Source organism: Gordionus sp. m RMFG-2023, chromosome 4, assembly GCF_954871325.1.
Source record: "Gordionus sp. m RMFG-2023 chromosome 4, tfGorSpeb1-WG-v2, whole genome shotgun sequence".
In the NCBI taxonomy this organism is placed as follows: domain Eukaryota; kingdom Metazoa; phylum Nematomorpha; class Gordioida; order Chordodea; family Parachordodidae; genus Gordionus; species Gordionus sp. m RMFG-2023.
Window position 1 is genome coordinate 27,658,731 of NC_088778.1, and position 10,953 is coordinate 27,669,683.

At 26.9% G+C, this 10,953-nt stretch overlaps 1 protein-coding gene across 1 annotated transcript; it reads left to right on the forward strand.

The window, feature by feature from the left end:
* The first annotated feature begins 385 nt into the window (after positions 1-385).
* On the forward strand, positions 386-10,232 carry LOC135928030 (pyrroline-5-carboxylate reductase 3-like). The gene is made up of 7 exons (XM_065464351.1): positions 386-476; positions 518-594; positions 3,952-4,131; positions 4,915-5,068; positions 5,778-5,957; positions 9,144-9,324; positions 9,823-10,232. Exons 1-7 carry the CDS (start codon positions 386-388, stop codon positions 10,013-10,015), a joined length of 1,056 nt encoding a protein of 351 aa, XP_065320423.1. The 3' UTR covers positions 10,016-10,232.
* The last annotated feature ends 721 nt before the right edge of the window (positions 10,233-10,953 follow it).

A 10,953-nucleotide genomic window follows, 5' to 3' on the forward strand; every position in this document is an offset into this window, starting at 1 on the left:
TCTTTATCGAAGAAGAAGATCTATTTCGAGATTCGACAAATCCATGTTCGACATTATCGATTCCTCAATTTAGTATCAACACATCAACATACTTTTAATAAATATATTTTGATCCTAGTGAAATTGGTTTATAAATAAATTAAATTAAAAGTTCTCCTCCCATCATTTTAAATAGATTAAAATTCATACGTTTGGCAAATTCATTTTGTGTAGTCTTTAGGCTTATTACAAATTTTAATTTCTCTAAATGTGAGATCGTCTAATTTTTGTGAATTGTTTTTTTCATATTTTCTACATTTTAGTTTCCAAAATTGGATAAAAACGAAAATCTTCAATATATTTATAGCTTTCCTTGTTGACATAATATCAGCATGTGATATTAACCATGTGTTTGCATGCTTTGAAAAAAATGAAATTAGGGTTTATAGGAGCTGGTAAAGTAGCCCAAGCTATGGCTCAAGGAATAATAAATGCTGGTAAATTTTAGACATAAATCAGAAATTATATTTTTTTCTAGGGGAAATTACAGCTAAAAATATAATAGCCAGTGCTCCTAGATCTAAAATTGATAATATTTTTCTAGAACATATTGCTGTATGATTTAATTATATATTCTTTTTGCTCTATTATTTATATTATACTTTACATAAGTAATTATGCACTAATTATTTTTACCATCAAATATTTATACTTGTAAATAATTTTGTTAAAGGGCTTGATTTTTAAAAACAGCTAGCTCAAATATTTTAGCCAAAAAATATTACACACCTAGAGATTTTGCTCATAGATGGTAGAAAGGTTTGGATATCTATTAGCTAAATTTTGAGGCTTGCATAATATTATTTTGCTAAATCAAGCCATTTAACAACACTACTCTTATGAACTTTATAGGGAAAAAAAATTTGTTAGGGTTGTTAAAAAGCCCAATTTGGGTCAATTTTTTTAATCAACCAGATTAAGATTTTAGCCAAAATAGTATTATGTAAGCCTAGAAATTTTGCTCATAGATGGCAGAAAGGTTTGGACCTCTATTTTCCAATTTATGAGGCTATTTTGGCAATTTAAACATTTATTTTAAAATGATTTTGACAATTTTATGAATCATACATATAATTAAATAGGAAATATAAAACAGGTAATATTTTTTAAATATGGGTTTAAGTAAGCTCCAGAATAGGAAATATTTTTAGTGTTTCTTCAAATATATAACCCTTGTTTAATTTTGTTTAATTTATCAATTCTTTAATAAGGGAGTGGCACAAGCCAGACGAGAAAAAATTATTTTTTAAAATTTTGATTCCTTTTTTTTTATTAGCCAATAAGGTTATAAGCCTTCAGCAAAATGCTTTGTCCACTTTAATTAAAACAGTATCATATCTTAATGGGATAAATTGAGAAATGATGTAACTATATTTATATATATATATGTGTTTTACTTTTTTTTTGTAATGTAGCTTCAAGCCTAAAATATTACATTTTAATTTATACAATTTTTAGACAATAAATAAAAAAAATTTAAATCCTGAAAGAATATAAATAAATATAGAATATATTTTATAAGTTGTAAATATTTATACCAATAAAACTTGTGATGTACCAGATCCATAGATATTACCTATTTGGATCTGTCATTTTAGCTGGTTCTTTTTTTTATATGCATTTTTTTTTAAAAAAATGAAGAAATATATTTCAAAAAGTTATTTTTTTTAATTTAATATAAATTAATAAAGTAAAGAGTACTTACAAACAGGGTTAGCAAAAATCTTCTTGAACATTTAAAGATTTGCCACTCAAAATTTTGAGCAAAATATTTTGAAAATATGTAACGAAAATGTTTTAAGCATTCTCTTGAGCAATGTTTTTTGTAAAAAAATCTTCTATAATTTTCCCTTTAATTTTTTTTTTAAATTAAGATTTTTAAAAAAATTAATAAAAGATTTTTTATATGATAAAAATCCCATATTATTTGCTCAAAATCATAGATTATTTTTTTACAAAAACGTTTTTTATTTTGGTCAAAAATCTTCTTTTTCAATTTTTTTATCTTCAAAAATCATTTTTGAATTTTGAGTAAATGTTAAACCCTGCTTATAAGTTGCAATGAAAAAAAAATCATTTAGATGAATAAAATGAATACTGCCGATTAATTCTATATTGTCTATGATGCACTAATTAAATTTAAATATATTTTTTATAAAAGATACTCCTTTACCATTTTTTTGCTGATGCCAATAAAAAAATGTATTCGCCGATTGGATATTGATACCTTTTTTTAAATGAAATTTGATCAATAACGGAGATCCCCTGTGCAGTAAAAACAAAAACTAACCCTCTGTTTGAAATGCTATTCAAAATGTAAAAAAAATTTGAAAGATTGAAGATTATTTTGAGAATGTTCATACACGTAAAGTTTCCGCTCCTAGAATTATAAGAATTTTTGGGGAACTTTATTAAAATGTCTCAATTGACTAAAAAATAATAAAAATTTGTAAATTTTTTCTAGCCCTAAATGAGTCATGTCAATGAAATATATATATACTAAATAGTGTAAACCTTAGGATTGAAGTCTTAAACTGCAATATATTAATTTTTGATGCATAAACTTTTATTTGCTTGAATTTATAAAGATTGACATATATATGTATATATATGAAATTAAGTAATCCATCCGATATCAGTATTGAATTTAGGACATCGGTTGCAACCTCGCCAGATGATATCTTATCATTGGTTATTTCAAAACTACTGAAACTAGGATCAAATATGTTTGCTGCGAAATGAATATTCTTACAACAAAACTGCGTTTTTCACTCACTGTAATATATATTTCTAATCATTTTCGCCAAGAAAATATATTTGTTATCTTATCAATGATGTAATGAAAAATGAATTCGGTACTTTTGATATACTAGATTTATCAATTTTTAATATTGCAAACCTGGATATATAAATATCGGTTATAATATGTTAAAGGACTACCCAAAGATTATCATCCAGAATTTGTACTCGTTTTGTTCTTTCAAATTCAAATATTAGGAATTAATTAAATATTCCCATGAATTTTAATGGAAATTTTAAATTTCTTTTCCGCGAATATGCTTGAAATTCCCAGGAACGTTTCCGGCTTGTTACATTATCTGAAAATTCCAATTTTTAAAAACCTTTTTTAAAATAAATCATTTTTGTGATTTTTATGCACGAAAAATTTTTCACGATTTAAATCACAAATTTTTTTTAAAATATATTTTGATCTAAAATAAAATCTTCAAAGAATTTTTCCTCAAAATTTTGGACAAGAAATTTTTTTTTAAACTCCGATTTAAACTGATGAAGATGATAAATTCAAAAATCCCCTTTCCGCAAAAATATTTTTTGATTATTAATTTAAGCCGCGAAAACCCTTCTATATTAATGATACTTAATAACTTATTCATTCATTTTGCACATTATGATTAATTAATTAATTTTTCTTATAATATTTATTACCGTATCTGGTAGGGTAAATAAAAAAAAAAATTTTAGGAACCGAGACTGGTGCCAAAATATAGCTTTGAAACATAATAAACAGCTGATCCAACACACCCTATGTTAAGGGCTTGTAGGTTTAAAATATACACTTTTTTGCCAAAATAAATTAAATAGTTTATTTTTTAATTGTCAATTAAATAATTATAGGTAAATGGTTTACTAATTGGTATTTTGTAAAATCTGATGCAGTCATTATCTTTTAAACTTAGACGCTGCGAAGTCTCGCCAACTTATTACAATCTTATAAATTGATCGATTTCTTATGTTTTATTAAATTTAAAAAAATATATATATTACCAAATTGTTAGATAATAATCTTCCCACATTGGTGATCCATCATTATGTTTTGATATATTTAATCACAAGAACGAATTTTATAGAAGGGATTTTTATCTAACACCTATCTAAATATTTATTTCATAGAAAAATGGAATAAAAACGACTCATAGTAACAGCGAAGTAGTCAAATTTGCCGACATCGTAATTTTGGCCGTTAAACCAAATGTTATGCCCATAATATTGCCAGAAATTGCTCCCGAAGTTTCGAAAAAAAATTTAATTTTATCTTTCGCCTTAGGAGTGACATTGAGAAACATCGAAAAGGTAAATATCATTTCTATCCACTGTAAATTTTTTTTACGTCACCCCTTTTAAGGTTAATAAATAAAAAGGGGTTATAATATTTTAATTCTTCGATGATATCCGAAATCATTTTTAGTCATTTTGAACTCGAAAATCATATGATTTTTTAGACTAATTCATATCCGGTCCAAACATCCTCAATCCCAGTTTGTAATTTTTTAGACCCCTAGAAAATATTTTAATTTCATATTTTATTTGGTACGTTATCTACAGGTCTTTCAAAAATGAAAATTAATTAATGAATTAGAAATGGGTAAATTATAACAAATCGATAAATTTATAACCCGACCTTTTTCATTTCGATAAAATTTTGCGTATACTGACAGGACATTGGCAGGTATCTTTTTTTTCGAAAAAAATGTCATCTTTGAACAACCTGAAATTTTAGTTACTAGGAAAACTAAAATTTATGATTCGATGCCTGCTAATCATCTTTATTCAAATTTAAAAAAATGGTTGGGTTATAAATTATCTAGAAATGGAATTTACCCATAAAATATTAAATTAAACTGATTCAAATTGTATCAAATTAACTTAAAAAAATTATTCTTTATTTCTTTTTAAAAAATCTTACTTTAAAATAAAATAATTAAAACATTAAATATAAGGATTTAAATTTAATGATCCTTTTTTCAAAATTTTAGTTCCCTATTTTTAAATTATAGTTATAATCATATTACCTATTATATTATTTAAATAATCCATCATTGTTTATTATTTTTTTTACTATAAAAAATCGCGCAGGCCTTGCCTATGCACACGCGAGTCGCTCGCGTGATGCCCAATATAGCAATGCACATAGGCCAGGGAACTTCGGTCTACTGTCTCGGCAACAGCGTGAGACCGACCGATCCTAAACTGATCCGCAATCTCATGGGCGCGGTCGGGTATGTTGAAGGTTAATTTTTTGCAAAACACAATTTCAAAAAATAAAATTATAATTTTTGTTAAAAAATTTATTTTAAAAAAGAAATTAAATAAGGCGTTATTATAAAAAAAAATAGTCAGATTTATTTTAATTAATAAAAACTTTCTTTCCTTCGGGCCCTAATAAATATTAATGTATAAACAACGTTATAATTTATTTTCTTTCTGTTTTAAAAAAAAAAATTAATCATACATATTTTTTTAACTAAGATCCTTTTATGGAAAATGTAATTTACCAAATTTTTAATTATGACCATCATCTAATATAACATAGTCGTTACTTTTTCGTCATAATCATTTTATAAATCGCTTATTTTGTTAAATTATCTCTGTTATTTTTTTTTATAAGAAAATTAATCATATAAATTTAAGACTTTTTCCAAATTCCGTTGAATAAATATATAAGGCCTGTTTTTTTTACATTTAAAAAAATACATTTTTATATCCCTAATAATACCCAACCCAGCTTGTTTAATTATTTTATTAGCCTAACAGGGCGTGCAATTTTAAGTGGAAATTGGAATTAAAATCCATTGAGCGAGTTTCATAATTTCCGGACAACTAATGTTTTCAATTATTAAAATGATAATTAAAATTAATCGCCATTCTTATAAAAGTACTTGGATAATTATAATCTCCACCCACCAAATTTTATTCTTCTTTTATTATGGTACACCAAGAACTACAAGACGAAAGCTTGATGGACTGCGTGACAGCTCTAAGCGGATCCGGCCCTGCTTATTGCTTTATGATTTTGGAATCCCTGGTTGACGGAGCCGTCATGATGGGAATGTCTCGGGCTCAAGCCATGCGCTTGGCTGCTAATACCCTCATAGGAGCCGCTGCTATGTGCTTGAAAGGTTAACTTGTTTTAAAAAAACCTCTCTTTTTTAATAGATTAACGAACACAACATATGCACCATTATACCTAGGGAAAAGTCTCATGGTGTTGTTAAACGGGTCGATTTTTAAAAACGGCTAATTCAATATATAAAAAATTACACAAGCCTAAAGATTTTTCTCATAGATGGCAGAAAAGTTTGAACATCTAATCACCAGCTTAATATTTTTTGGGTAAAATATTAGGTTAGAAATTTTTAAAAAAATTGAGCCAACAACATTACTCATAATCGTAGCAAAGTTTTTTTTTATAAAAAAATCTCAAATGAGGAGAAAATGTGTTAGAGAATGTTTTTTTACTATACCCTTAGAGCTCAAACCAAAAATCAATGTTAAAATTAGGGTGCGATCCAGAAATTTTTGATCTATCCGATATCTAGACTGATGTTTTATAATCCATCTCTCTTTGAACCAATGTTATAAAAAAAATTACTATTTATAAACTATTGTCAAAACAAGAAATATTTAAAAGTTGCCGTTACTCATCCAAGGCTATAGTATGGTGTATTATCAGTATCATTAATGAGTTTTTTTTTGTTTTATTCCCTTAAAGTTAATCATCTCAGTTAAAACATGAGTATTGATTTTTATGGCTGAATGTGATTTGTTAAAATGTTTTAAATTTTTTTCTTGTCTGCAAACATAACCCTGCATTCATAATATAAGTACGAATTCGCGCGGCGAAATATACAAAATATACTGTATTTTTGTGTATTTATGTATACTTCGCCGCGCGATTTCGTGCTAACTGCGAATTCAAGGTAACCAAATAATATCCGCATATTTTGCTATTATTTCCTTTAAAAATAATTCGATTTTTTTTTAAATATTACAAATAAATTAAATTTTGATTCCTTATTTACTATTATTAGGAAATTTTATATAAATAAAAATCATATATATGTCGTATTGGGATCATTGATGTATATGTTCTAGGTCTGCAAAGTGATTTTCGGCCCGAGCCCGAATAATTTTTTTCAACCCAACCCGAACCCAACTAATTTTTTTTTACTTTGAGTGCTAATATAAGTGAATAATTGTGATATCTAAATAATGAGAAGTCTAGTTTGAGGCTTTAAACAAGTCCTCTTATTTTCAAAATCCCTACCAGCCGCTGAAAGCCCTCTTTCACTGCTAACCGAAGAAGCAGGGATAGTCAGAAATTTAAGAACCAACACACTTAAATTGGGAAAGTCGTTTTGATCGTCTTCTACCAATTTAAGACTTGGTAAACGTTTTTAAATATTGAAAATTTGAGGCTATTTAATTAAATAGATATTAGATAAATATATTTTCATTAATCTGATAGAATATGATGTAAATGAAGTATGTAATAATAGCACAAAAATATAATAACAAAATAGTTTGGTAAACGGATGTTATGTAAAATAATAACTGAAAATAGTATGTTATTCTGATTGACATTTTAATAATGAAATATGTTAGATAAAAGATGATATGTTGTTTTTAATTGACATTATTAATTATATTGATTATTTAGCATATTTATTTATCGGGAGGGGCACCTCTTATAATCCTAACCCGAGCCTAAAATAAAGTCTTTTATGTCCGAGCTTTGGTTTGGATACGGACAACCCGTGCAGACCTCTAGTGTATATATACTACTAGATTGGCGATTCATTCATTAAATGCATTTAAAAATGACCATACATAGGAGTCAGCTATAGCACCATTTTGTATTTGCGCGTTGATTAATTGACATTAATGTGCATTCATAAAATGATAAATGAGACAATTAATCGACATACAGATAACAGAATGTCGCTGCAGTCCAATTTATGACCAATCTATTAATATATATATACATACATCATTGATTGGGATATGGAATCTCACAAATTTATTTCATTTTACTGAGAGCGATATTAAATTTGAAAAAAATCTAATTTTACCAGAAATGTATTCTTGCATATCTAAACTACCTACTCCATAAAAATTCGAACAATTTTCGCCATATACTTTTGTGTATTTTAACAGTTTTGGGCAGAATTGTTTTAAATTCACATTGTGGATACTCTGTTATAGTGTTGTTAATTTTTTATTCAAAAATATTACACAAGCCTTGAAATTTAGCTCATAGAGGGGTTAAAGGTTTGAAGAACTATCAACTAAATTTCGAGACTTGCGCAAATTGGATGAATCGTTTAACAAGCCTAATTCTATAAATGTTGGAATGCATTTTCTTATCGAATAATATTTTTTCAGATTTAAATATCATTCACAGTAAATTATTTAAAATTGAGATTTTCAAAATCCCAATAAGACCTGACCTATATGTCATAAAATAACCAAAAGCTGTCATAACAATGAATCGGTTTTTATATGGTAAATATCGGCCCAGAACCGATATCTTAAAATAAGATTATTATTTAAAATATTTTCAACTCTATCAAAAAAAAAACATGAATGAAAATAAATCCTGTAAAATGAATAACACAAAATTTTGGTATACTTATATATTTGTCATGAACTGGTTTGGGTTCTTGGAAATTTTAGAGAGTTCTATCTCCAGTTATTATAAATTTTTATAGTCTGTTTTCTGTTCCCAGATTTGTCCCTTTTCCGGTTCAAAACTCGATTTTTTTCCATCCCCACATCATCATCAATAAAGGTTGCAAATGGAAAAATTTTCAAGCCCGATCATGTTCGAATTTAGTTTTTGCCCAGTCCGGGCCGTATAAATTTGTACGTACCCGGTGTGCTTCCAATTTATCTAGTATATCATATGGAAAAATATGATATGATGATGAGGATTTAGGTTTTGCGATTTTTTTTTTGGCAATATGCAAAATATAGGATAAAGAAAAATAAATGTATTTATGAATGAATGATCATAGTAATGGGCCATTTAAATCATTAAAATTATAAGCAAAATAAAAAAAGGAAAATATTATTTTAACAAAATTAGGCTTTGGAATAATAATTTTTTTTTTATTCTCTATTAAACACACCGGATATCTATTCTTTTTGCACGCTAGGTCAGTTCCGTTGCTTATTTTTACCTGGTCCGGCCCAAATAAAAAATTTAGTCGTTACCAGGCCCATTGGCCGGATATTGCAGATCTTTAATTACCATATGATATTTATAACTTAATATTAACATCTAATCAAATGTCACTTGTTAGGTAACTACGAAAACGGAAGTATGGGTTCTTTAAAGGGTGACGTATGTTCTCCCGGAGGTTGCACTGCTAGGAGTGTTTTTGTGCTCGAAAAAATGGGATTGAGAGCTGCCCTTATAGCTGCTGTGGAGGCTTCGACTTTAAGGTCAAAAGAAATTTACAAGGAATCTCTCGGCAGACCCGGGTAGGCTATTGAATATGAATTTTTTTTTAAATATTGATTTTCTTTATTCTATTCTCTAACCAGTACTACTTAACTTTTAACCTATATTATGTGTATTTGTTAGAAAATTTTTTGGAAAAGTTATATTTGTTCAGATCCGCTTGAAGTTATCAAATCAAATGCTTGGATTAAGCAAATTTCTTTTTTATTTATAGGTAGAAAATTTACTACTATGAGTTATAAAGACTTCGTTTATTTCATTAAAAGATCATAGAAGGAAAATTTAGGTGTTAACTCTAAGAAGTACTTTTTACCATTTGTTTGCTTTTAATCTATTTTTGTAACTGTCTCGTGGTTTTTTGTTGGATAGTTCAATCAAAACTAAACTAAGATTGGATCTAACGAAAATTAAAAGTTAAAAAATAACAGCTCGTAGGGTAGCAATTAAAGAAAGAATGAATTCTCTTCTATTATCCTCTTTTTATACTAAATTTATATATTTAAATCTATTTCTGATAGTTACATGATGGATAGCAACGACAACCAGAGCTATTCCAGTAGGAGTTCACTTTTGGATGTTGGTGAGGAAGCAGAAAATGAATTTAAGGCGGAAGCGATCAATGCTGATGGAGAAAATAGTCTACGGACTAGAAATAAAGAACCCGCTTTACTTCCCGTTTATAGCGTTCCCGATCATTTCAATAGAGCATAATAAAATAGTTTTCATAATTTTGATGATTGGAGGATAGTTTACATTTGTTTTTTATCTTCTGAATATCTATTATTTGTAAATGGGATTTAAAGGAAGAAAAATAATTGTTTTTAAAGATAGTAATTATTATTTTTCCTAACAATAATGTATTTTTAGAATCAATTTCATGAAAAAGTTATTTTCATTGGTGCCTAATTTTTTTAAAATTATTTATAGAAAAATTATAAATCCTATGTATGATTGAAAACCAATCAATTTTATCTATAAAAAAAATTATTTAAAAATAAATCAAGAAATCATGTCGTTTAAGCTTATTTTTATATAAATATACTACCAACCAGGAGTCATAATCGTTTGCCCAAACCATTTTTTTACCTGCTCTATAAAGTTTTCAAATAGCACTCTGGCCAAAGTTTGATTTTTAATTAAAATGTTTAGAATTAATATACAATTGTTATAAAACAAATATAGAAATAATCTTGACTGTAATGGGCATTTAAATGTTAGGTTAAAATATTTGAGTTGAGACACAATTTACACTTTTGTACCCTTAGTTTTCTCTATTGGTGTAAAAAATGTATCATATTGGAGCCAGGATAGACTTTATTCATTTTCAACAAAATGAAAATGAAGGAATTTGGTGGTTGATGTAAATTAAAAACTCGGCCTAAATTTACAAAATAAATAAAAGTAATTTTATTATAATGTTTTTTCCTATTTTTTAAGAAAAATTCGAAGTAACTAGTAACTTTTGCTTTATCGTTACTAAAACAAGAAACGCGTTACCGTTACCTTGAGAAGAATGTAAATGGCGTTACTTTTTTCAAAATAGGTAACGCCGGTAGTAACGTCATTATTATACAACACTAATTATAACTAACAGATTTAAAATAAAATGTCAAAGATATTAAAAATATTGAAGATTTATTTCAATATAT